This window comes from Phalangium opilio, unplaced genomic scaffold, assembly GCF_054372755.1.
Source record: "Phalangium opilio isolate 3A_F unplaced genomic scaffold, DU_Popi_V2 ptg000246l_1, whole genome shotgun sequence".
Classification (NCBI taxonomy): Eukaryota; Metazoa; Arthropoda; class Arachnida; order Opiliones; family Phalangiidae; genus Phalangium; species Phalangium opilio.
This window is the reverse complement of record NW_028324225.1, coordinates 581,236-608,494: the sequence shown is the minus strand read 5'-3', so window position 1 is coordinate 608,494 and position 27,259 is coordinate 581,236. Positions and strand designations below refer to the sequence as shown.

At 35.3% G+C, this 27,259-nt stretch overlaps 3 protein-coding genes and 2 non-coding genes across 5 annotated transcripts; 1 reads left to right on the top strand and 4 right to left on the bottom strand.

Moving 5' to 3' along the window:
* Positions 1-768: 768 nt before the first annotated feature.
* On the bottom strand, positions 769-2,207 carry LOC149611148 (sterile alpha motif domain-containing protein 3-like). Its single transcript, XM_089858491.1, has 4 exons — positions 1,803-2,207; positions 1,506-1,712; positions 1,282-1,453; positions 769-1,182 (listed from the first exon to the last, which is right to left on the bottom strand). The coding sequence occupies exons 1-4, from the start codon at positions 2,088-2,090 to the stop codon at positions 839-841; spliced, it is 1,011 nt and encodes a 336-aa protein (XP_089714617.1). The 5' UTR covers positions 2,091-2,207; the 3' UTR covers positions 769-838.
* A 1,077-nt stretch (positions 2,208-3,284) lies between these two features.
* Positions 3,285-5,272, bottom strand: LOC149611147 (uncharacterized). Its single transcript, XM_089858413.1, has 3 exons — positions 4,913-5,272; positions 3,638-3,724; positions 3,285-3,532 (listed from the first exon to the last, which is right to left on the bottom strand). The coding sequence occupies exons 1-3, from the start codon at positions 5,066-5,068 to the stop codon at positions 3,323-3,325; spliced, it is 453 nt and encodes a 150-aa protein (XP_089714539.1). The 5' UTR covers positions 5,069-5,272; the 3' UTR covers positions 3,285-3,322.
* Positions 5,273-5,810: 538 nt separating this feature from the next.
* LOC149611144 (uncharacterized) lies at positions 5,811-13,332 on the top strand. Its single transcript, XM_089858459.1, has 2 exons — positions 5,811-8,258; positions 13,123-13,332. The coding sequence occupies exons 1-2, from the start codon at positions 5,811-5,813 to the stop codon at positions 13,330-13,332; spliced, it is 2,658 nt and encodes an 885-aa protein (XP_089714585.1).
* TRNAL-UAA (transfer RNA leucine (anticodon UAA)) lies at positions 10,777-10,860 on the bottom strand. Its single transcript has one exon. It is a non-coding gene; the product is annotated as a tRNA-Leu (tRNA).
* On the bottom strand, positions 12,673-12,756 carry TRNAL-UAA (transfer RNA leucine (anticodon UAA)). The gene has a single exon. It is a non-coding gene; the product is annotated as a tRNA-Leu (tRNA).
* Positions 13,333-27,259: the final 13,927 nt, after the last annotated feature.

Here is a 27,259-nt window from a genome sequence, read left to right as displayed (position 1 = left end):
GGTCCATGCACTGTTAAAAATAATGGACTTCTCTTAAACCCTTAAAGGTTAGTTCAGTTTTGTCAGAAAACCAAACCGTTTGTGGTTTAAAACAAAACCGTAAAGGGTAGGATGTTATATTTTACTGAGACTATAAACGGTTTCTTCAAATACCATAAATGGTTTCAAAGTGTCCTACAAATAAACCCTACATGGTTCGAAATGAAACTGTTAAGGGTATTGTTGTAATTTTTTAAACCCTAAATATGTGTGTAATGGTATCTAAATGGTTCGAAAGTCAACCATTACGGGTTTAAACATCAACTAGTACCGGGTTTAAAAGGGTAGGTTGTTATATTTTTTCAGACTATGAACGGTTTCTTCAAATACCATAAAGGGTTTCAAAGTGCCCTGCAAACAAACCCAATAAGTTTTTTACATGGGACTGAATATAATCCCTGAAGAGTACGTTTTTAGATTAAAAACGCAAAATGGCCTTAGTATAAACCCAAAATTATAATTAGTTATTAAAACTAACCCATAACGTCCCTTACAAATATTCTTGCAGGTTTAAAAATCAGACTTATGGTTCATATTTTTCCAAATAATAATGACATTAAACTTTAAACTGGCTATATCTAATTACAAAACAGGTTTTGTATGCTTATTATTTGCCTTAAAAATAACAACATTAAAAACTCTACAAGTTCCATAGATTTTCAAATCGTACAACCAAAAGGCCTGAAAGTGAGGCGCTAAAAGGCAGAAAAAAAATTGTCAAGAGAACTATAATCTGATTTTCTTTATTGTTAAATTTTTTTAACCAAAATTATGTTGAACATTCTCCCTTACATTTTTTTTAAAACTTTCTAACTAAATGGCCACATTTAGTGTAAGTCAGATCAAGTAAACAAGATTCTATGAACGACAATGTTTTGAAAAGGGTTCCGGTATACTCGATGTTAAAAATCCAAAAACATGCAAATGAACAGCAAACTGCGTTGAATAAAGTGTCTGCTTCACAAAGCCTCAATCCATCCACATAAATTTCATATTCATCACTTTGCAGCATATTTTGCCCTGAATATAAAATAACGGGTCCTTTTTGAATCCTTTCAAGGTCTTGCTTTTTGCAAAAAAATCTGTGATAATTTTCCTTAAATACGCTGGGGATTAATAGGATCGTCGTGTTATCCTTGAAACCTTAAATGAAATTATAAGCATTAATTTTATACATTAAAAATATTTTCCATATATATAAGGTGCATTTTAGCGATAGGAAATTAAAATCTTAATGCATACTTCGCATTGATTCAGATTCTTTAAGCTTTTTTACTTCAGTCATTATTTCTGCTTTTAATACGGTTGAGTCTTTTTTAGCAAAACTCCAAATTTGAGCAGCATATAAAGTAAGCGAATCTTCGAGTTTCTTTTTCATGTTTTTTTTTGTAATTCTTCCGAACTCCAAAATGAGCTAAATTGCATAAATAGTTAGTTAATGAAATGGTATTTAAATACATTTTTACCTGTCGTTCATGAAATAGAGCAGGATAAATATTAAGAACATGATCTAATGTTTCTTCTTTAATCATAGCGGCTCGGTCCCTAAATGTCTTGTCCATTTTAGAATCAACGAGTACCCAGTCAATATCTTCTTTTAACATCTCTGTTGACATAGTAAGTTTAAAAGCAGCAATACTTTCTTCATCTTCTTCAAAATCCATATTCGAACTCTGGATAAATGATATAACGTTCCATGCCCAAAATTATGAAATTAATATTTTTATGTATTGCAACAGTTGCGAAATATTTAAATTTAATACCTCTAATCTTAATACAGAAGCGTTGCCATTATTATCAGACTCTGTGGTAGATTTCTTGCAACAAACTTTTCCAAATTTCTTTTTATGCTTTGCCACAATTGAAATTTGGTCTAGGTTCATTCTAAAGTTTTTAAATTTCGATCTGAGTTGTTGATACCATATTTCCTGCAAATATTTAAAGGTTTTAATAACATGAGTCCAAACAATTATTATGGTAAAGACTAGAGAGTAAATCGAGGAAAGACCCAGATGAAACGTGAACCGCCTTTGACAAAGACGGTGAGTCATCTACTCCCTTTAAATTGGTAATGAACTCAGAGAATGACTTTTTAATCAAAAACCGAAACTAACGTATATTATAGAAAATAATTTATCTTACATGTCTTTCACCAGGCTGTTGTTAAAGGTGAGGAAACTGCATCACCAGTTTTTTAGCAACGTGCATGTGGTAAGGATACCTAGAATTTCCATTCATGATTTATGCCAGAAGCAAATTTTTTTAAATCAGTTATTGTGGAATACTTACTAGCCATAACGTTTTATACAGTCGCTAAATAATGTGCTTAAAAGTTCCCTATTCATAACTTTAGTTTCCACCAGCGACAAGTGCTTATAACGCTCAGCGTTTCTATATATTTCAGGTATATCAGGTAAAGTGTAGACAAGTGCAAATGTTGTTCTAGACATATGTTCCACATCCTGAGGTAAATTCTCAGCTACCCTATATTATAAATCAAATATAATATTTTTAAATGCATTCAACTCAAAATAATTGTAAAGCTAGATTTGCTAGACTACTCTCGCAAAATATTAGCTCACTAAGTTATGTACGAGCAGAAGTGCATGAATTTTATGAAAACTATCACTAACTTAGCTTAATAATAAGCAAAAAGATTCACGTATTTGACAGACGTTGTTTTAGTTTGACATACCAAGATATTTTCTTCAACGAAGACTATACTTTCCTAAAATAACGCTTTATTACATTCACTATCATTCGAAGTGGTTTGCCACTCTCCTAAGGTTGATAATTTCAAGTTGCCTTTTTATTCGAAAAATCATATACAACAAAAATATTTCAACTTGGACTATACATTTATCTCTAACAGACCGATTATAAAATGAACTACAGAGAAATGAAACTTCCAGTTTGACGTCTCCATACTGATTAATTTCCACACGCCAGGAGACACTGCTATAGGCAGCCCGAGTTCACTGCATGTGGGAGGCTAACCAACTCGGGATGTCTCTAACGGTGTCCACTGGCGTGTGTGAAATTTTCCAGTATGGAGGATTTCCCCTGGAAGTTCTATTTCTCTGTAAATTGCTCTATATTAAAATAGGATTCTATTCATTTTTATTCTTAGGTTAGCTTGTACATTTAGAGTGCTGAACAATTAGAGAAACTACATTGCTTGAGTCATCTATAATAATATAGATTTATAAATAGTTCCAATTTGAAATATTATTTTATTTAATCCTTCGAATAAATTGGAACAATTATAACCCATAATTTTTCTTTAAAGTGTCATGCTATAAAGAACTGAAAAATTACTGCACAATACCTGTTCAGTATTTCCAGTTTTACCATTGGAAGATACCCCGATTGCATCAGATTTTCCGTCGGATACACCAGTAATAACTATTTCAGAATCATCAACACTTGTCTGTCTTATAACTTTAGGTTGTGGGGTATTAATATCGAAATCGTTTGACCTATTCCTTTTTTTCTGCATTTAATAAATACAAATTCAGAAAAATAAATTTTGGCCTTGATAAAATTTGACACGAAACTCTTGAAAAACTAAATATTATGCCTAGTTATTAATACTCACATTTAAAACTAATTTAATTTCGCTCAGGTTTTCTAAAATACTATGCTCATCCAAATCAATATCCTTTTTGAAATCGTTGTCATAAACCTAAATCATTAAAGGGAAGTTGTATTGTTCTAACAAGTTAAATATTTTCGGGTTAGGATGGTAAAATAGGTTCACGAGAGCGCGATAATTAGTCTTAACTATGGCCAATGGGAGTTGTGGTCGAAATTTACAGGAAAATTTGAAAAATAGACCAATAAAAGGGTCGCGGCACTGTGAATACCTGCTACCGTTCACGTAGTTCACGCTTCAAAACGGGATATGCCTATTCACATGGACACTGCGGCCCCCTTCGACCCTCCTTTTGTTATTGGTCTATACCGAGTTAAAAGGGTCTAATTCATCGATTTAAAAATAACGGAATTGTTTTGGTGTGTAACTAACGGTTTTGAGTCTATTTTACCATTCTAAACCGAATAAAATAAACTTGCACGATGCCTTTAAAGGTCCGAAGTAAGTTTGACCATTTTACACTTGAGTTATTCGAATTTAACCGCAAAAACCAACATGCATATTTTAACCAAGTATCCATAGTTTCTACGCTTTGAAAAACATGGAGGATTCATAACAGTTACACAAGGAGGTCAGGCTACCTTGTCGACATCTACTCTTTTCGACTGGTCTCCTTGTGTAACTGGTATGAAACCTCCATGTTTTTCAAAGCGTGGAATCTATGAATAGTCGGCAGGGGGGTGTAGGCTGCTCCTATATTTGCTTTACTCTCACCAGTCAAAAAAAAAACATTCCATGCTAGTGTTGTGAAGATGAGATAAAATCTAAGCGGGAAAAATATGGCAAGGGGTTTTTGTACTTTCACTTTGAACTGTCGCTTGGACAGTAACACGCATTTACGTTATACCGAGGCAAAGGTTACGGTACTGGCAATCTTCCCTGTTTTACGTGTGTAGTTTTCAAGATAAGATGCGATAATTGGGTGTGTTGCTTATATTTTAGTAAAAAAAATAAAAATATCCACGTAAAATTAGAAACGGTCAAATTCATTACGGATCTTTCAAGCTTTGAAAATCGATTTAAAAAATTAAAATGTTTTGATGGGTTTTATTAAAATTTTTGGGCATATTTTATAATTCTGAAGGGAATAATATCAACTTGTTTAACCTTTTATGCCCTCATTAAACAGTTAAAAAAACATATATTTAAACAATTTTAAATATTGTACTAAACACTTCTAACATATTTTGAGTTTTAAAACTTTAAAATTTATTTTACCTGGTATATTATGTCTGGTCCCATGAAATCTTTTAACGCCTCATCAGCTTTAATGAAATCCAAAAGCCCATTAAAAGTGTTATCTTCAAGTTTAATTTTCTTTCTTCTTTCGCCAAAACACAAGAGAAGTACAACGGGTCCGCTTTTACTATTCATTTCGTCGCGAAAATTTCTACCGAAGTTCCAAACCTATTTATGCTCTGTTGCTCTACTTAGCTCTTTCTTCCAGAAAGAGTTCGACTTTATGACAAAATCTAAAATCAGAGAAGTTTTTTTTTTAACAACGAACTTGGTAAATGGGTTGGGAACAGCAGAAGGGGTCGGCCACTTTATGTGAACATTTGAGGTTTCCGCGCCTAAAAAAATAGCTTTGCTTATTCAACGTGGCGCCAAGTGCGGATGCACTTGACAATATATCAATGATGCATTATTCTGCAAGTTGTGCCGTGTCCAGCCCCCTGCTTCTTCTTCAAAAGAATTGAATCGAGAGGGGGAAGGTTTTTGTGTACACAGTAGGTCAAAGAGGTGCCAACTTCATATGACATAAAGCTTTCTCAACGACATGCTTTTGCCCCTTTCTCCTTGGCATTGCCTAGTATTAAAAAGGCAGTCAATAAACGTTGTCCACTGGCACGAAATTTTTGGGTATTTACTATCTACCTCCCATGGCTCTCAGGCGTGGAAATTTTTCTCGGAATTTATATTTTCGAAGTACAAGATGTATACCTCTAAGAATGAATCGACCGTGTGTGTCCCATGCCCTAAGCAACTGATCTACCGAGCTTATGAGGACTTCTTGAATTTTCCTATTTACAAAAATGAAGTTCTGTTTTTCTTTAAATGATCGCATTAAATAGTCTTGATTACTAAAAATTTACATGTCTTTTATAGATTAATTATGGCAGGTTTATTCAGTTGCGTTAGGTGTACTTTTGTTACCAAAACATTTAGTGCTCTCTTAACTCATATGCTACATAAACACGCCCATGATCCACATTTCCGAATTGATTGTGGTCTTGACAACTGTGGACGGACCTTTACGAAAATTGAACAATTCCACCGTCATGTGAGGTATAAACACAGTTCAATCTTAAAAAATTCCAACAAAATCGAAACTCTTGAAGAGCATGTACCCGAGAAAAATGATGGAAATAATTTTGATATTGAAAACCCTGATGATATCCCCGAAGAAAATAGTGAATGTGATGCAATCAACGGAAAAAGAAAGGAGCCAGAGTTAAAGCCTGTGGAAATAAGGGAGACATTATTGAAAATAATTTTAAAATTCCGAGAAATGCATCATCTTCCACGAACTGTTGTTCAATCATTAACAAACGACTTACTTATTTTCTGTGAATACATTTTATCTACCAACAAAGAAAATTTGTTAAAGGTGCTTCGCTCCAAAAATATCATCATTGAGGAAACCGAATTATTTTCAAAAAACATAGAGGTTGCACAAGCGTTTGAGAGCATTAATTCAAATCATAAAATAACAGAGTTATGTAAATCGGATTTTGGATTAATAGAACCGATTCAGTATACATTTCTTGAATCATTGACCTCAGATAAGAAGAGATTTTTCCACTATGTTCCAATAATAGAGGTTATTAAAAAATTATATTCATTGGACGATCAAATTGGAAAGCATGAGGATTGTCAAAGAATACCAGATCAATGTATTGGTCATTTTCTTCAAGGTGAAACCATTAAAAATATAATGTATAAAAATGAAGCTTATTCTCTGAAAACTCTTCAACTACAAATTTTTCTCGATGAATTTGAGGCTTGCAACCCTCTTGGATCAAAGCAGGGAAAGCACAAAATACTTGGGTGCTATTTCTCCATTCTTAATATGCAAGGAAAATACAGGTCAAAATTAAGCGACATAAATCTTGTGTTTTTGGCAAAGTCAGTTGACATTGACAGATTTGGGTGGAATGAAGTACTCGAGCCACTAATTTTCGATTTAAATTATATGGCAACTAACGGGATTACAATTGAAACAAAAGGAATCACACTCGCAGCTACTGTTGCAATATTTTCGGGAGATAACCTTGGTCTTCATAAACTAGCAGGATTTAACACATGTTTTAATTTTGGAAGAATCTGTAGGTTTTGCATGGTGAGCAAACAAAATATCCCAATAAAAACCAACGAAAAAGACTTGCAATTAAGGACGTTGCCGCGTCATAAATACCATTTAGAAGGAATAGCCAAAGACCCGAATGAAAAGTCCATTTATGGAGTAAATTTTGAAAGCCCACTTATGAAAATACAATCGTTTGACATAACTCAACAACTTCCTCCTGATGCTATGCATGATTTGAAGGAGGATGTAATACCGAAAATTCTAAAAAAGGTTTTATTTTATATGTTTTCAAATAAGAGACTAAACCTTGATGAATTCAACGCAGCAATAACAACCATTCCATATGGTAAATCTGAAACAAGTCGCCCAGAAACTCAAATAAAAATGGCAATTAGTGGCAATGGAAATCTTAAAGGATCCGCAAGTGAAATGTACTGCCTTTTTCGTCTGTTTCCCTTAATGTTTTATGGTTTTCTACCCGAGAGGAATGATTCAAGATGGGGTGTTTATCTGAAGTTAAGGGAAATTGTCGACTACATTTATGCCAGCCATTTACATATATCGTTTTTTCCAAAACTTGAGAGACTAATTGAAAGATTTTTGAAACAAGTTTGCGAAGTATTTGGTCCGGAAACAATGACACCAAAGTTTCACTATCTTTGCCACTACGCCAAATCTTATCAAAAATATGGACCTCTCAGAGCCATTTCAAGTATAAGATTTGAAAGCAAACACAGTTATTTTAAGAAAATTATTTCGGGGTCCAATAACAATAAAAATATAACAAAAACATTGGCCAATCGACATCAATTCTTCCAATGTTACCATTTATTGTGCGAGCAGCGAAACGGCATTCAAAGTTCATCAGCTGGAAAGTTTCTCGAAAAGGACCATCTCCCTTACCTTTGTAAATCTATACTAAACGAAGAATTTCCTAGTAAAATTTACTCATTTAAACAAGTTACTTTCGATAACGTCTTTTACTCGACTGAATGTGTTCTCATTCACAAGACTGAACTCAATGTTATAAGAAGCTTCTTTAGCATTAAATATATTTTTTATGTCAATCTTTCCGTGATCTTAGCTGGAACAAAATTCGAGGTGAAAAGATTCTGTAAGCATTTACATGCTTACGAAGTTGAAGAAAATGCTAACGAATGGGAATTAATATATGCTGGACGCGAGCTTCACCACGAACTTCTAGATGTGTACAATATTAATCAAAAATTATATATAACATTAAAATCTAAATTTGTTAGCTTCCCGGAAGAATAGACAAATAAACAAATTACGCCGAATATATGAAAAGTATTAAATAAATCCCTTATGGGTCTAAATAAGTTTAATTTTATAATAAAGGTGTGTATTTAGACCCATTTTAAAAATGAGGAACAAATACCATCATGGGTTTATATAGGTACCATTTTCTAATTAGGGTTTATAGTTATACCATTTTAAGGTGGTACCATTGTGGGTTTATATAGGTACCATTTTCTATTTAGGGTTTAAAGTTATACCATTTTAAAGTTGTACCATTGTGGGTTTATATAGGTACCATTTTCTATTTAGGGTTTAAAGTTATACCATTTTAAAGTTGTACCATTGTGGGTTTATATAGGTACCATGTTCAGTGAAGGGTTTTTATTTATACCCATTTGAAACCATTAACGAGAGTCTCAAAAAGTTTCAATCTCTAATTGGTTTAAATATTTTCTTAAACCATTGGTAAACTTTTGAAATGTATATTTTAAACCCTAAAGAGCGTCTTAAATTGTTTCAAACCCTTTTTAAACCATTTGGAAACCCTTATTTTTTACTGTGTATACTACATCTGTATATAGAATAATCCTTGGTTTAGTAATTTCATGCAGAAAGCTAAGATCTAGACTCCAGCGGGCATATCTAGTATTACTTGCAATAAGCTTAGTGAAATATAGAGTAAATAATTGAGGCCTGAGGCGAAGTAAGCTTTGGGTTTTGATTTTCGTGTCTGAAATGAAGAGACATCAACGGTTCAGAGTGAGCCGAAAGTTAAATACACTCTTAATTAATCAGGTTAAGATTTTATAATAGAAGAAAAGATGATGGTGGCAATTAGATTAGTAGGGCTAAGCTACAGAGTTTTTAATTCTCTTTATGGTGCGCATTGACTATCAGTGCGTCTAGCTACAATTTAGCTTTGGTATTATTTAACGTTAACACTCATGTTGGCAAACTAAGAATATTGTTGAGGTGAGACGAGACGATAGTGTTTACACTGCTAACCAGTTGTGAATGTAGCTATCAGAATATAGGGTAAACAGCTGAAGCGTAGACTTCATTTCCTTTTCTTTTTGCCATTAACTGATTTCCATGTGTCCAAGATTTATCCTTATTGGAAGTAAAATGTCGTCTGCTTTACTGTATATTCGCTATGCTTGGAATACTGCTTCAATATTTCGTAAATTTTTACTTCAAAAAAGAGAAATAATTCCATATCTAGGTAAATAACTTTGTAGTAGTAGACCTCTTGACTCGGAGAGGTAATATTTTGGTTTTCCCAACTTGTCTGAACATGAAATACATGTTATTAAGATGAAACAATTCGTTGTCAGAAGTGGGGTTCGACCCCTCGCCCTCATACGAGGATCAGAGCTTAAATCTCACGCCTTAGACCACTCGGCCATCCAGACACGTTCTTAAACGTTTTCCTTGAAAATCAAGCTTTAGTACCACCCCGAAATACCTCTGGGAATTCTATGCTCCATAAAGCCACTCACTTGTTGCCATACTATAGAAGCCTTTTCTGAACATGAAATACATGTTATTAAAATGAAACAATTCGTTGTCAGAAGACGGGTTCGAACCCACGCCCTCATACGAGGATCAGAGCTTAAATTTGACGCCTTAGACCACTCGGCTACCTGACACGCTTTTAAACGTTTTCCTTGATAATGAAGCTATAGTACCACCCCGAAATACCTCTGGGAATTCTATGCTCCATAAAGCCACTCAGTTGTTGCATTACTATAGAAGCCTTTTCTGAACATGAAATACATGTTATTAAAATGAAACAATTATTCGTCAGAAGTGGGGTTCGAACCCACGCCCTCATACAAGAATCAGAGCTTAAATCTTACGCCTTAGACCGCTCGGCCATCCTGACGCTCGTTAAATCGTTTTCCTTGAAAATGAAGCTATAGTACAACCCGTAAATACCTCTCGGAATTCTAGGCTACACAAATTTACACACTTGTTGCCATATTAGAGAAGCCTTTCCTGAGCATGAGATACAAGTTATTAAAATGAAACTAATCGTTGTGTGAAGTGGGGTTCGAACACACGCCCTCATACGAGGACCAGAGCTTAAATCTGACGCCTTAGACCACTCGGCCATCCTGACACGCTGTTAAACGTTTTCCTTGAAAATGAAGCTATAGTACCACCCCGAAATACCTCTCGGAATTCTATGCTCCATAAAGCCACTCACTTGTTGCCATACTATAGAAGCCTTTTCTGAACATGAAATACATGTTATTAAAATGCAACAATTCGTTGTCAGAAGAGGGGTTCGAACCCACGCCCTCATACGAGGATCAAAGCTTAAATCTGGCGACTTAGACTACTCGGCCATCCTTTCACGCTCTTAAACGTTTTCCTTGATAATGAAGCTATAGTACCACCCCGAAATAGCTCTCGGAATTCTATGCTCCATAAAGCCACTCACTTGTAGCCATACTATAGAAGCCTCTTCTGAACATGAAATACATGTTATTAAAATGAAACAATTCGTTGTCAGAAGTGGGGTTCGAACCCACGCCCTCATACGAGGATCAGAGCTTAAATCTGACGCCTTACACCGCTCGGCCATCCTGACATGCTCTTAAACGTTTTCCTTGATAATGAAGCTATAGTACCACCCCGAAATACCTCTGGGAATTCTATACTCCATAAAGCTACTCACTTGTTGCCTAACTAGAGAAGCCTTTCCTGAGCATGAGATAAATGTTATTAAAGCAAAACAAATCGTTGTCAGAAGTGGGGTTCGAACCCTCGCCCTCATACGAGGATCAGAGCTTAAATCTGACGCCTTAGACCACTCGGCCATCCCGACACGCTGTTAAACGTTTTCCTTGAAAATGAAGCTATAGTACCACCCCGAAATACCTCTCGGAATTCTATGCTCCATAAAGCCACTCACTTGTTGCCATACTATAGAAGCCTCTTCTGAACATGAAATACATGTTATTAAAATGAAACAATTCGTTGTCAGAAGTGGGGTTCGAACCCTCGCCCTCATACGAGGATCAGAGCTTAAATCTCACGCCTTAGACCATTCGGCCATCCTGGCACGCTTCTAAACGTTTTCCTTGAAAAACAAGCTATAGTACCACCCCGAAATACCTCTCGGAATTCTAGGCTACATAAATTTACACAATTGTTGCCATATTAGAGAAGCCTTTCCTGAGCATGAGATACAAGTTATTAAAATGAAACTAATCGTTGTGTGAAGTGGGGTTCGAACACACGCCCTCAAACGAGGATCAGAGCTTAAATCTGACGCCTTAGACCACTCGGCCATCCTGACACGCTCTTAAACGTTTTCCTTGATAATGAAGCTATAGTACCACCCCGAAATAGCTCTTGGAATTCTATGCTCCATAAAGACACTCAGTTGTTGCATTACTATATAAGCCTTTTCTGAACATGAAATACATGTTATTAAAATGAAACAATTATTCGTCAGAAGTGGGGTTCGAACCCACGCCCTCATACAAGAATCAGAGCTTAAATCTTACGCCTTAGACCGCTCGGCCATCCTGACGCTCGTTAAATCGTTTTCCTTGAAAACGAAGCTATAGTACAACCCGTAAATACCTCTCGGAATTCTAGGCTACATAAATTTACACACTTGTTGCCATATTAGAGAAGCCTTTCCTGAGCATGAGATACAAGTTATTAAAATGAAAGTAATCGTTGTCAGAAGTGGGGTTCGACCCCTCGCCCTCATACGAGGATCAGAGCTTAAATCTCACGCCTTAGACCACTCGGCCATCCAGACACGCTTTTAAACGTTTTCCTTGAAAATCAAGCTTTAGTACCACCCCGAAATACCTCTGGGAATTCTATGCTCCATAAAGCCACTCACTTGTTGCCATACTAAAGAAGCCTTTTCTGAACATGAAATACATGTTATTAAAATGAAACAATTCGTTGTCAGATGAGGGGTTCGAACCCACGCCCTCATACGAGGATCAGAGCTTAAATCTGACGACTTAGACTACTCGGCCATCCTTTCTCGCTCTTAAACGTTTTCCTTGATAATGAATCTATAGTACCACCCCGAAATAGCTCTCGGAATTCTATGCTCCATAAAGCCACTCACTTGTAGCCATACTATAGAAGCCTCTTCTGAACATGAAATACATGTTATTAAAATGAAACAATTCGTTGTCAGATGAGGGGTTCGAACCCACGCCCTCATACGAGGATCAGAGCTTATATCTGACGCCTTACACCGCTCGGCCATCCTGACATGCTCTTAAACGTTTTCCTTGATAATGAAGCTATAGTACCACCCCGAAATAGCTCTCGGAATTCTATACTCCATAAAGCTACTCACTTGTTGCCTAACTAGAGAAGCCTTTCCTGAGCATGAGATAAATGTTATTAAAGCAAATAAAATCGTTGTCAGAAGTGGGGTTCGAACCCACGCCCTCATACGAGGATCAGAGCTTAAATCTGACGCCTTAGACCACTCGGCCATCCTGACACGCTTTTAAACGTTTTCTTTGAAAATGAAGTTATAGTACCATCCCGAAATACCTCTCGGAATTCTATGCTCCATAAAGCTACTCACTTATTGCCATACTATAGAAGCCTTTTCTGAACATGAAATACACGTTATTAAAATGAAAAAAACAACGATAACAATGCATGGAATCAAATGACACTGCCCCCCTACTCATAAAAATTTAGACACGTCTGGACGTGTTTACGTGTAAATAAAAACAGATGAGTATAAATCCTTTTGTTAGGGACCAAACATAAGCATACATAGGGAGACCTCAAAACCATACAAATAATAACAACAAGGGAAGGGTAGGTGTAGAATTGTTTCAAATTTCAACGTGAAAAGGTTCTTTCTGACTGGAAGAGCAACACGAAAAACAAGAGTGCCAGGATAAAGAAGGCGGCCAAAGGAACTGGAGGTGGAGAAAAGTCCTCCGAGTCTCTTTCTCCACTAGAAGAAAGACTTCTGGCTGTTTATGGGACAGAATTTCAAAGTGGACTTTCAAACACCAAGGAATTTGGCATAATTGTTAGTACAATTAATAATTTCAAATAGATTAGATACCAATAAAGTCTAATCATACATAGCTAGTTTGAGAGCGTGACAATTGACTAAAGGCGGTTTTGCAGTCCATCAATTGATTTCAATTCCTATTTATTCTGTACCGAGCCTTTCACCGCGCCTCACCAGGCGCTTGTAGGTCAAAATAGCGAAATGCAAAACGTCGAAGGCACAACCTTTACAAAAATCTTCGTAAGAGTTCTAAAGGAATTTCTTTGGAACCCTACGGAGCCCTTGGGATCATTTTCTAAAGAAACTATTTCCAAAGACTTCCTTGGAATTTCCTAAAGAATTCTTGAGATAAATTTCCAAAGAATGTCTTGGGATTATTTTCCATAGAAAATTTTTAGGAATTCTAAAGATAAATTTCCAAAGAATGTATAAGGTTTATTTTCTAAAGAAATTCTTAAGGAATTCTAGAGGTAAATTTCCAAAGAATGTCTTGGGATTATTTTTCAAAGAAATTCGTTAGGAATTCTAAAGATAAATTTCCAAAGAATGTATAAGGTTTATTTTCTAAAGAAATTGTTGAGGAATTCTAGAGATAAATTTCCTAAGAATGTCTTGGGATTAATTTTCCAAAGAAATTCTTTAGGAATTCCAAAGATAAATTTCCAAAGAATGTATAAGGTTTATTTTCTAAAGAAATTCTTAAGGAATTCTAGAGATAAATTTCCTAAGAATGTCTTGGGATTATTTTTTCAAAGAAATTCTTTAGGAATTCTAGAGATAAATTTCCAAAGAATGTCTTGGGATTATTTTCTAAAGAAATTCTTAAGGAATTCTAGAGATAAATTTCCTAAGAAGGTCTAGGGTTTATTTTCCAAAGAAATTCGTTTGGAATTCAAGAGATATATTTCCAAAGAAGGTCTAGGGTTTATTTTCCAACGAAATTAGTTAATAATTTTAGAGATGAATTTCAAAGGGCCAGATATATTGCAATTATGCTTTACGTATAATTATCTCAAAATATTTTTACCCAAATTGTTTAGCTAAAGTTTTCCTGGATAGACATAAACGTGATGGTTAAAAAAATTTAAAACGATTCACGAAGGCTTGTCCCGTAGCTAAGGCTCAGCAAGCGCTGAAATGGAATGTTATATTTACATATTTTTTTTTGCCTTTAATAATCCGTAAAGGTGTTTATGTAAAGGATAAAATAGATTAAATAGATTAAAAGTAAAATAAGAGTAATTAAAATCGTTATGTTTAGATTTACAGGGAATCTAAGCTGGCAGTCGGAATTGTTGCTTAATTCTCTTATGGCATGTTTTTTCTTTATTTCGAGCGTAATTAAGAGTCCAAAATAAATATTTTTTTAAAAAATATTGTAGAGAAAATTAGGTTAAACGCGTTTCTGGTACTCAAAAAACTCTCAATGAATATACATTATTAAATTTAACAACAACGTCTGGATCTACTGCTTGGCCATTAAAGCCTCCAAAACCCACTTAGTACCCTGTACAATTGCACAAGGTTAAAACTTTCTGCCGTTTACGGATGTTTTAAAGTCTGACTTTATAAGCAATGTCACACTGCATGCGAGAACTTCCATCGCTGTAAGGGGTGTAATTCAGCATATAAGAACTGCACTCCCAGTATTGGGATATGGTTCTGCATGTGAGAACTATCCTCGTTTCTAGGGGCTAAATTAATATACCCCATAACCTTCTCTATATGCTTCCCAATGGGAAATTCCATAGATATTTCCCAAGATATTTCCAAAGACATTTCCAAGTAAATTCCCAAGACATTTCCCAAGGAAATTCCAAAGATATTTCCCAAGAAAATTCCAAAGATATTTCCCAAGAAAATTCCAAAGATATTTCACAAGAAAATTCCAAAGATATTTCCCAAGAAAATTCCAAAGATATTTCTCATGAAAATTCCAAAAAAATATTTCCCATGAAAATTCCAGAGATATTTCCCAAGAAAATTCCAAAGATATTTCCCAAGAAAATTCCAAAGATAAATTCCAAAGATATTTCCAAAGAAAAAGAGGCCAATATTCCCCAATTTTCAAAAGAACGCCTTAAGGATTTCCAAAGAAATTTCCCAAGGAATTTTCTTAAGAGTTCTTAAGAAGATTTTTGTAAGGGAATATCGACGGTCAAAATAGCGAAAACAACAACAGCGAAATGCAATAATAACGAAATATCTTTATAGCGATAACAAAGTTAGCGAATTACAATTACCTCGAAATCTTTAAACGCTAAATACATTTTTAGCGAAATTAATAACCTTTACAACTCCACCAAATGGTTGGTTCATTTCCCAAAATTCGTTCAGCCTCAAGTGAACGTGAGTCAGTAACACCGACGAGACCATAGAAATTTCATCTATAATTAACAGTTTTAAATTTCCCAAAGTTTCTTTCATAATGCTCATATTGTCAGAACTCCCTGAATGGTATTCGGCGATACGCCCATGATCTACTGGCAACATTAGTTATCTGTGTAATATTACGCCATTAACATTCAATGCTGCCAAACCCGTTGGCGCGGCAATTGCCACGCTAGCAGGATTTTGAAAGCGTCGCCTTACGGCGTTGGCGAGAGTGTCTATAAGAAACGATTTGCCAGTGCCACCAGGTCCCGACACAAAAAGGCACTTGTTTACAGATTTTTCTCCCTCTTGGGAGAAGTGATCCATGATGTGATCACAAATTCTCCTTTGATCCGAGTTTTGTAACGCCACATTGTCTACAACAGACTCGAAATTCATTTCCATGGCAGCTTCCACATCAGCCATGGCATTCTCAATTTCAATAACAATTTCTTTCCCTTGCAGCGCATTTTCATCGTCGTCACCTTCAATCTCAGAGACTATGGTTTCTTGCTCTTGCGCCTTTTTAGAAGCCTTCCGTTTCTTTTCAACTTCTTTGGAAACCGAGTTTCTCGTGATATTCTCTCATGTCTTTCAACACTGAAAGCGAGTTTTCGAAAGCATCCGCGTAGGTTTCAAACTCGCCCAATAGCTCATTTTCGTCGCGCCACGTCTTGAAGAGGATCAGTAGAGCGTGACAATACTTTTCTTTCTCCTCTATCGGGTCGTGAATGTAGTGCTCTACTATGTAGGGCTTAATTCTCTTTCTCATGAAACCCAGATTTTTTTTCAAAACGATTACACTCGCATTTTTCTCGACACCTTCAGAGTGCTTCGCATAATCGTAAAACTGACCAAATTCCCGCAAACTAAGATTTTCCAAGCTGTCGGGACGATTCGGATACTTGTCGTCGACGAACCCTTTTTGGCAAGTGTCCTTGCTTTCGGGGTCAGTTTCCCTCAAACGTGCGAGTTCCTTGTAACCTTTCAAAACTCTCGATCGGTTTTCTTTCAAGTTTGTGTTTATAAATTTAGTGCTGTAGGATTTATTGTAAAGGTCCTGGCTCAACATAAGATCCATAGCTTCGTATATGCCTACTGACTTAGAAGTCGGTGATTTCAATCTATAGCCAAATAATCTTTTGGACAAACTTTCGTGCCCTAACTCGGCAAAAGTTTGGTCCATGTCAGCCCAGTCTCCCTTTTTCACGTACGCCGTGACATAGTTTGCCACTATTTCCGATTTGTCAGCGACAAATTGCAAATCCATGTTGGCTTTGGAAGCCATTGATTAAAACTTCGTGCTGTTTTCTCGGCAAGTCGTACAGTCGTTTTTGCACCTTTTTCATTTTACGTTGACGAGTAACTGATCTAACGGAATTCATAGTGGCAACGTTTGTTACGTTTCGAGGGAAACCGTAACGGCACACTTTCAATCCTTTTTTAGAATTTTTCACCTTCTTATAACAATTGGAGGTGCATTTGTGTGTTTGGAATTTTTTTACCAGCCGGTTTAGTTCCGGACTTACCGATGCGCTTGGCATCGAACACGTGACGTGTTTTTGCACGTAATCCAAAATAGTCTCGGTCGAAGAAGTTCCGATCTTTGGAGCGTCCTTGGCCCACAATAGCATGTGGTAGTGAGGTAAACCTCGTGATTAGTATTCAACCCGCCAAAAATGATGTTCTATCATGCCAAGAACTGGATTTTGCTTACACAAAACAAAGTTGTTTAGCAGCGTACGAACTTTGTTGTGAAAGTGCAAATTGACGCTAAGTGGGTCGAAATTCAACAATTCCAATTCAGCCACCGTCATCGATTCTACTCCTGGAACGTCTGAATTAATTTTTCTCAATTGATCGTGCAGTTCCAAATCATTGTATTCTGCCGGATTAAAAGTCAAGATCCACGTAGGAGGACTAAATTCCCGTATCATCGCCAAAACGCACCTAAGGACCTTCTACCAGTAGTCCTTAGTTCCTCGAATATGACCCAAGAAAGTGGCTTAATTACTCTCAAGTTCTTTATCGCTGGATTCAACGCGACTGAGCAAGTTTTCAACCGCAATTGCTATGGATTTTTTAACACGAAGAACGTAGTTCAAACTGCTAGAGATCGCCTTCATTTCGCATTCTTGATAAGAATGGAACAAATAGGCGTAATCTCGTCTAAAAATTGGACTTTTGTTCAAAAGACGAGATAAACGATACTCGGTTTCCGTTATTTTTCCAAATGGTCTATCATCGTGCTTGCCGTAGCGACCCCTGGGGAACAAATGAACGAAGCTCAAGTATTCCAAGTTTTTGTCCCAAGTGCTAACTGGCTCAGCTTCGACGCGCTTCATTTGGTAAGCGGTCAAAAAATCTTTCGGTGGTTGGACGTTCACCGGATGAATAGAGTAGTGATCGTAAAGATCATTGGCTTCACCCTCAGAAAGTTTTCGCAACAAAGCCTTGGGCTGTGTTAAAATTTTGTAGACGTTGCCTGGTGCAAGGCTAGACTGATTTTTATCCAGCTTCTGCATGTTCGAAGCGTTTTGGTCACGTTGGACGTCGTGAGGACTATCCGCTGGCTCTTCTGTTGGAAGCGCGTGTCACCGCATCAGATCCATCGTTAATCAACGCAAGTGGATCTGTTACGCTCAGTAATTCATGGGGAGTCAATGAATTTTCATTTCCATCAATTTCTTGCGTTCCACAAATATATTCCTCGTGCATTGCCGAAATATCAATGTCTTTTTACAAAGGATTAATATTTTTCAGCACAGTGAACGCTTTCAACACTTTTTCGAGGCAAACAACCTGTTGCCAAACCTTTTTGTCCGCAGTGGGAACGCCATTCACCAAGATATGCAGTTCGTAATTTTTGGGCAATGTTTTGAAAATCATCTTCAAATTACTCTCCTCGGGTATTGGAAGATAAATTACTCTTCCCTTTAAAGCATTAACCGGACTGAACTGCATGTTGGAATTGGTTTTAGTACCCAACCGCACCACAGTGTGGAAGGGCTTCACAAGCTGAATTAAAACTTTCTCAAACATGTTTAAATCAGTGACATCTGGCGGAGGACTGTCAACCAACAAGTTGTTCAGGAAGCATCTGATGGGAACTTTTCCCTTTCGTAAATCCGTAGAGCAGTAACGGCATAGAAGCTTGTCTTCCTCTCTAGTTTCTGAATTGTTCATTATCCATCCAGCTCTTAATATCAGATAGGCCTCGTTATCGAAAACAGCACTGTCTTCCATTTTTTCTATTGCTCTTAAATCAGATTTTTTGAACAATCTTTGGCAGCAGTCACAGGGAGTGTCACGAAATTCGTTATTATTTAACGCCCCTCGAACGAATTGAGTTTCATAAAGATTCATGATTTCGCTTTCATCAAGACTCGGTCTTGGAGCGTTTTCGCTCCCTGTGGACGCGTTGTTTTGCTCGTTATTTACATTTTTTCCTCGTGCGGCAAGGAGTTTTCTCAACTCCCTCATGATTTTGGTGAGAGAATCATAATCACCACTTTCAATTTCATTCGAAATCTTTGTTAACGCGTTAAGCAACGCCATCACGTGATAAATATTATTCAAAATTGTTCTTATTCCCGAATAATGAGGAGCCAGTTCAGCAAAAGTACGCAAATGGCTTTGACAGTCTTGACTATCAGTGCAATAAGCCATGTGTCCCAGGAATGGCATTATTCTCACCACTATCTCAGCACCATCTGGTGTTAGAGTAGACACGTTGGATTTAGACCAATATTTATTTCTTAAATCGCAAACGTCCAAATCTGACTCAAAAATTTTAGTCAGTGATTTTTCATTTGCATATGCAACCGTATTTATGAAAGTTAGCACTTTCGCAATGGCTCTAGTTCGAACATTACATATATCACTGCATTCCCAATAAACGGTTTTGGGTTTAGTTTTAATAAGACCACTTTCCTTGACCACGAAATTTCTTTTCGGATTCTTCTCCTCAGTTTCAACAATGTTGAAAAGGTTCGTAACCACTCCCGAATTATTTACTTGAAAGACTCTCTCAACATCATCAGCTTTGTTGTTGTTATTAATGTCAACAAAATTGCCCGTTTCGTCAACGAACAATTCTTTATTGCCATTGATAACACAGTCTCTCAGCACTTTACGAACATGCCCATCAGCATCAAGTTGGATAACTTTGGCATAGCGTAATTCGTGGTCATTTTTCAATATTTTTCCATTATTTCCAATTTGGTAATAGGTGGTTTCATGGAAATAGGCCTCTTTGTGACTACTGTGAAGCCTTTTACCACCCACTTCATCCGTTAAATTTTCCTGATTAACAGACCCAATTTTTTGGACTCTCCCGGCAATATCTTTAAATTCACTAACCATCCCTGTAAGATTGTAATTGTATGCCGAATATAATTGCCTTTTCAATTGTAAAATTTTACCCGCTAACAATTGGCATTTTAGGTTTCGAGAGGGTAACTTTGAATTTCCCTCTTTAGTCAAGCTGTCCAAAGATTTTGTCGCAGATAATCTTTCAGTGAGCCTTGTCACTAAAAATCGTTTGAAACTTTCAGCTATGAATTTCTTGTTCCTTGTCTTAAAAATTCCTTTATTAAGGGTTTTTTTCGGGAAACCCTTTTTACTCAACGGAAAATGTTTCTTACTGGGCTTTTTCTTTTTTGCCTGAACATTAGTGGCGCCACCTGGTGGTATTGTTCTCTTATTTTTCTTTGCTCTATCAATCAGAGATTTGTTTGTCGCATAGTTTTTTGAATTTCTTTTCTGATGATACTCCTTGCTTTTCAAGTAGTATTTCATATTCACAAGTTGTTTAACTTCTTTTTTTTTCAAAGCAACTTGCAATTTCAAAAATTCTTGACGTCTTTTTTGTTTCTTAACTCTTTGTCGCGAAACCATTTTAAATATTGAATCCAATTAGATTGTTCACACGGAAGAGTTTTTAATCGTAAAGATATCCAATATAGTGGTCTACACAGAACACTTTGTTCACGTAGAACACTTTGGAATCACAAAGATATCCAATTAATTGGTTCACGCAGAACACTTTGGAATCACAAAGATATCCAATTAATTGGTTCACACAGAACAGTTTGTACCTGCAAAAGATTGAAAATAAATGGGTATTTGCTACACACCCAGAACTGTGAATCCAAAGTACACTCAGATTTAGATGTTGTACTACAAAACATAAAAAATTTGGTTTTAATATCGTAATACAATGTATTACATATACATAAAAAACTTGTTAAATACAATACACTCGAGTGCAATGATAAACACTCGAATGAATAACTCAAATGAAAGAATAACACTTGAGTCATAGTAATTAGTACTATTTATGTACCAAAAAGGATAATAAAATCCTAAATACGTTTCTAAAGTTTAAAGAAGATTATTTAAACTTACTATGAGATTGCCTTTTAACAACGCAAACCCCTTGACAAAACGTACAGCACAAAAATAGGCTTAAAGATGGGTGAACACGTGAATCCGGCCCAATCTTGTCTGCGTTTTTCCCGTAAATTTTTCAGCAGTATTTGGTTGGTTTTTCTGACTTGGATTGGTTACGAATGGGGAAAAACTGAACTGAACTAATTGGCTATCGCCACTGAATATAGGGGCGCTGGCGCTGCAGTGTTTTCAAAATGGCCGCTTCAACGGGGTACGATGTGTTTACCTAAGAATTAAGAATTTTAAATGTTAACAAGCTAAAGGTAACTTTGTTTGGAATATAAGTACGCGGATTACAACTAAGGAGACCAAAAACGATGTCTAATAGAAGTAGAACAGGTATACAAGTGCAAGCACATCATATTATACGGCATACAAAGGTAACAAAGTAGAGACGACCGAGGCTTAACAATCGTAGAGCTTTGCTTAAGTAAAACTAGCGATCTTCAAGGGGCTGAGCCTCATCAATCACTCAATTGAAAGGTAAAGATAAAGGGGAAAATGAAAACACTGTTTGGTTGTTTTACTGCTTGAGCCTCTTGAGGACGTAAGCGCAACTTCTTTGGGCCAAGAATGTAAACTCAAAGTGAACAGTGAGTAGTTTTGCCGTTTTAAAGAAATTGCCAAGGATCTACACTCAAAAATAATTAAGCAAGCGAAAGAAGAAAAAGATCAGAAGTGGATGTTGTAGAGACGGGAAAGATTCTCTGCCTCGATGTGCTACTCAATATATACGAGCACTGCATTGTTATAGGAAATAAGGTGTCCCACTAAACGAGCCACCCTGTCAATTGTTGATTTAATCAAAAAGTGGAAGGAGAAGAAGAATGTTTTGGAGAAGAAAGTCCAGAGCTGTGCTAATTAGCTGAAAACTAATTGAATTAGAATTAGTAATTAGGGAAATATTTATGAACTAATTAATTAGCCAATAAGCAATTAGGGAAATATTTATGAACTAATTAATTAGCCAATAAGCAATTAGGGAAATATTTATAAACTAATTAATTAGCCAATAAGCAATTAGGGAAATATTTATGAACTAATTAATTAGCCAATAAGCAATTAGGGAAATATTTATGAACTAATTAATTAGCCAATAAGCAATTAGGGAAATATTTATGAACTAATTAATTAGCCAATAAGCAATTAGGGAAATATTTATAAACTAATTAATTAGCCAATTAGCAATTAGGGAAATATTTATGATGAAATTAATTAGCCAATTAGCAATTAGACATAGAAACTAATTCAATTCAATTAGAAATTAGACATTTATTTATCAAGCTAATTATTTAGAATTACTATTTTCTAATTAAGGTAAAAAAGAAACCATAAGTAAACATAAAAGTTTAAAAGTGCCCATGGATTTAGTACTCTGGTAATGCAAAGTTTAATGGTTTAATGCCATTGAAAAACTGGTACGGAAGCCATGAATTATTCTCGAAAAATGAGGCAAGCCTCGAGCCTTCCGTCATGTTAAAATTTGTCTCATTTCTTCATTTTCTTGCCACAGTTCCTATAATGGACTCCTGAGTAGTAAATACATGCGCACTGCTATTAATTTGAATAGGTAAAACAGTCGAAATTTCGAAATGGGGCAGTTGCGAACTACAAAATTTTCTACTAGTACTAGTATTCTCTCATATTTGTGGAGCTGAAAAATTTAGATTTGCACCAAGATTTCCTCATTGATATAATAAGGCTTTTTCATATTCAAATAGATGAATCAAGAGCTAATTCCTCGATTTTGTACAACAAATTGGCGTAAAAGATTAATTGAAAATCCAATTGGCTAATTAGTTATTCCTAAATCTAATTAGATTTTAATTAGATAATTACCTTTCCGATTCATACTAATTAATTAGAATTACTTCTCAATTAGCACTAAGGTAATTAAAATTCAATTACCATTTTCAATTAGTAAATGTTGCTAATTAATTAGAATTTTAATTAGCTAACTAATTAATTAGCACAGCTCTGGAAGAAACATAAATATAACGGACAGATTCTGTTGGGGAATGGCATTTTTAAATTTTGAACAATGTCGCTTTATCACTTAAAGGAAAAAAATTCAACAACGACATAAGAGTCACAGTTGTAAAAAAAGACAAATTTTTTTGTATTGGTTAAAAAGTTACATGTTTATTTTATTTTCTTGTGGCCAAAATTAGTGGGATACAATTGTAAAACTGAGTCACAATTAAAATAATTTTTTAAAAACCAAATGTCCATTTTATTAAAATCTAACTTCGTCAAATATTGGTGATGACAAGTTTACCATACCAGCTGCAATCAAAAACATGGGGTTAATGAGAGACGTCATCTCGCAATCCATTTTTTCATTAAAGATTGAAAAAAGTTTCAATCTTTGTATCGCTCTCTCTACATGCATTCTTGCTTTTGCTAATTTCAAGTTTTCGAGGGATTTTGTTCCTGTAAACTGTTAATTTTTTTTTCAGAAATGGCGCTATAAAAATTTCAATTCCTCTTTCTAAACATTCGGTCTCTATTCTCAATCCTTTATCTACCATGCATGCGTCAACATTAGGTGTTAATATGTCCAACACTTTACTGTGTAAAGTGATAAATTTGTCAGATGCTCTTCCTCCATAAGCTCTACTCAAAAATATAATCGAACCAGCAGGAGAAACGCTGACCAAAACTTTGACAATGTGATTACCTTTATAATAAGACAAGATTCTACTTTTAAGGCATTTAGATTTCTCTATTTGAATTTCGGTACATTCCAATACCACCACAGTTTTTTCAAAGTCTTTAAAGCATTGGGGCATGCTATTAATGATATCTTCCTTTGAAGGCCATTTGATTGCGCATTTAAAAACATCCACGACTATAAACACTGTTTGTTTAAAGTATCTGCGGAAACTGGTATCTGCCATATTAAACATAGTAGAAAGAACTGGGAACGACAAGTTTAGTTTAATTTTAATTAAAAGGAGAAGAAATAGTCCTTCTATTGGGATCTGAGCTTTGAAATTTATTAACATTGTCATAGATTCCACAATGGCGTAAAATAATTTGAAATTGGTGATACCGGTCATACGGCTTAAATCCTTCTCAGTTTTAACTGAATTCATAATACTGAAGAATTCATAAAAGTAGGTGTTTACTTGCACTGAAACATCTCTTCTTTCTTGATGTAAGGGCTCACAGACCTCAGTTTCGGGAGCATGCAAACCAAATTCAATATTTGCTTGTTTGTCAGTGGATTCTGGGGCATCTTCTAGTTCTCTTTCTGAACTCGACTCCCTATAAGTTGAAGGTTCTGCATCACTTTTAATTTTTATTTGTCGATTATCAGCCCTTTTTTTCCTTCCATTAACTTTCTTTCTAATATCTTCGGAAATAATTTTGTCGTTGGTCAATATAGGCAAACATTGTGAAGGGTAAGTTCCAAGTTTTAGTTTTTTTTCCCTGTCGGTATATCTGAAATACAAATACATTAAAGGCTGGTCTTAAATTCTTAATACTTAAAAAAAAGAACATACTAGGAAAAAAGTAATCAGTCTTCTTGAAATGTAAACTGCATACAACCATGTGATTTGAAATATCTTTTCCAATCTTTAGGATACGTTGGCATTCTTTACGCAACTTGATTTCATTTGGAAAACTATGCATAATAAACCCAGGGATATTTAGTTTTAATCTAGAATTATTACATTGTGGGACACTGCAATACTTTTTGCTAGGCGCCATGTTATGATCCTCCTATGATAACTTAAGCCTCGCCTCGCCCGGGAGCCTGAGGAAATCTTACTCCGTTAGAACAGATACCAAAATTACCGCTAGGTGGCGCGTCACTTTTTCGCGATAGCCAATAGGATCTCATTGGCGATAGCCAATAGCTTAAGGTCATTTTAGGCCTAATTTTCAAACCTGAAGTCTCTTCAACTGTTCAACTGAAAGTAAGTTCTTAAATATAATAATTAAATATGTCATAATTTGCTATTTTTTTTAAGCTTTGGCGTAAAATTAGAATTTGCAACACTTAATTTTGTTGCCAAGTTTAAAAATATATGGAAAATAATGATATTTTTATGTTGTTTCAAATAAATAATTTATCGTTTATTGATTTAGGCTTAGAAAATGGAAAACGTAGTGAACCACTTTAATAAAGGATGTATGGTGTATGGTTAGTTTTTATGGTGGAGGAGGACGTGGAGGAGGAGGAGGACGGGGAGGAAGAGGGGGACGTGGAGGAGGACGTGGAGGAAGGGGAGGAGGTGGGCGTAGAGGCGGAAGTACTGGCGGAAGAAAAGGGAAAAGGATATGTTATATCTGCAAAAAAGCGGGGCATATTGCCAAAAATTGCCGAAATAAGGAAGGTAGGACAAGAAAATAATTTTATAAATTTACCTGGGTCTTTTAATGGAAAAAACATCCTTATAAGTTATAATTTAAAACTATTTATAGAAGGCGTTGCCATAAATTTTCAAATTCCAATTGCCTGAATGTATTTTACTATTTTTCGACTTTTTTGGTATATTATTTCCTAGCGCTTCTAGGCACTACGCTTATCTTTTACTATTTCGCGTCTTTCCCTACAATTACAATTGTTATTTTTATTGGTTTAAGTATAAGCATTTGTGATATTAATTAACAATTGCGTTTAAGCAAAAATAAATTTTCTTCTGGTTTCCCAGAATTTTGCTGACTTGTGGCAACACTGATAGGGCTATGGAATAGTGTTCTTTTGTCAAGCTTATATATAGCAGAACAGTATTCGTAGTTAATGTCAATTAATTTTATATCCATCAAATATTAGAAGAAAAAAAGGAAGAAAGAGAGGAAAAAGAAAAAAAATTGAGGAAAATAAAAAAATGATTAAGGAAGAAAAAAAATTGATGAAGAAGAAAAAAATGGAGGAAGGTGAAGAAAAAAATTAAAAAACAAAAAAATAAATTGTAAGTCACAAATAATTTTTTTCCTTGAATGAAAAAATAATGTTGAGATTATGTTTCACATAGGTTCTGGAAAAGCCGAATTTTTAAACATATATAATTTTTTTTTATTTTTTTTATAAATTGTATAAACGTTATAATTTCTTTTTTATTGTATAAACATTATAAAACGTTATAATTTCTTTTTTAAATTGCATAAACATTATAATTTTTTTATGATTTAAAATAATTTTTTCCAGCAGTTTTTTTGACTCTATGTTCAAATAAACAAAATTTAAAATTGAAAGCGAACCTTTAATTCTTCCCGCCTTTATTTGAATGTTATTGCAATGATAAAAGCTGGCTCAGTTTACATCAGTACTTTGAAACTGACCGTTAACTTCCGTAGAATCCGTAATATATATATGTATGTATATCATCAATGACGTCGACCGATGGCAAAGAAGAAGTTTATTTCTCATAAGTGAGAATGTGAAACAGAATGGTCATCTTTGTTGTCTAACAGACTGCCTGGCAGCCCGGTATTTGTTTAACTCTAATGCTTTTTAACCTCCAATATTAATACTTCTATAGTCTATGAGACATTAATTAATTCTGATGATTCTTGAATGAATTAAAGTCTAAACATTTTATAAGCCGTATTGTAAACAAAATATTTTTTTAAATTTGAAGAAGCTAGGAGAATTTGGGGCTTTGGTCTAATCTCAGACAGTCAGACAGCACATTTACCCTGATACTGTTATCCAGACTTTCCCTCTAATATATTTTTTACCCTGACCTTTAAAAAGGTCCATTTTCACTTTCCCAGACTTTTCCATGACTTTTTAGGACCATTTTCAATTCCCCTGACTTTTCAGACCCATTTTCAATTCCCCTGACTTTTCAGACCCATTTTCAATTCCCCAGACTTTTCCCTGACTTTTTAGACCCATTTTCAATTTCCCAGACTTGTCCCAGACTTTTCAGGCCCATTTTCAATTTCCCAGACTTTTCCCTAACTTTTCAGACCCATTTTCAATTTCCCAGACATGTCGCTGACTTATCAGGCCCATTTTCAATTTCCCAGACTTGTCCCTGACTTTTAGGCCCATTTTAAATTTTCCAGACTTGTCCCTGACTTTTAGGCCCATTTTCAATTTCCCAGACTTGTCCCAGACTTTTTAGGCCCGTTTTCAATTTCCCCTGACTTTTTTGGCCCATTTTCAATATCCCAGACTTTT

Bases quoted from the DNA above. Each gene is read 5' to 3' on its own strand.
- LOC149611148 (XM_089858491.1), bottom strand. From the start codon at position 2,090: ATGACTCACCGTCTTTGTCAAAGGCGGTTCACGTTTCATCTGGGTCTT. The intron at 1,713-1,802 runs GTATTAAATTTA...TCATTTATCCAG, and splicing joins CTTCTGTATTAAGATTAGAG to AGTTCGAATATGGATTTTGA. The intron at 1,454-1,505 runs GTAAAAATGTAT...TATGCAATTTAG, and splicing joins CTCTATTTCATGAACGACAG to CTCATTTTGGAGTTCGGAAG.
- LOC149611147 (XM_089858413.1), bottom strand. From the start codon at position 5,068: ATGAATAGTAAAAGCGGACCCGTTGTACTTCTCTTGTGTTTTGGCGAA. The intron at 3,725-4,912 runs GTAAAATAAATT...TTAATGATTTAG, and splicing joins GACCAGACATAATATACCAG to GTTTATGACAACGATTTCAA. The intron at 3,533-3,637 runs GTGAGTATTAAT...TATTAAATGCAG, and splicing joins AAATTAAATTAGTTTTAAAT to AAAAAAAGGAATAGGTCAAA.
- LOC149611144 (XM_089858459.1), top strand. From the start codon at position 5,811: ATGGCAGGTTTATTCAGTTGCGTTAGGTGTACTTTTGTTACCAAAACA. The intron at 8,259-13,122 runs GTTAGCTTCCCG...CAACGTGAAAAG, and splicing joins TAACATTAAAATCTAAATTT to GTTCTTTCTGACTGGAAGAG.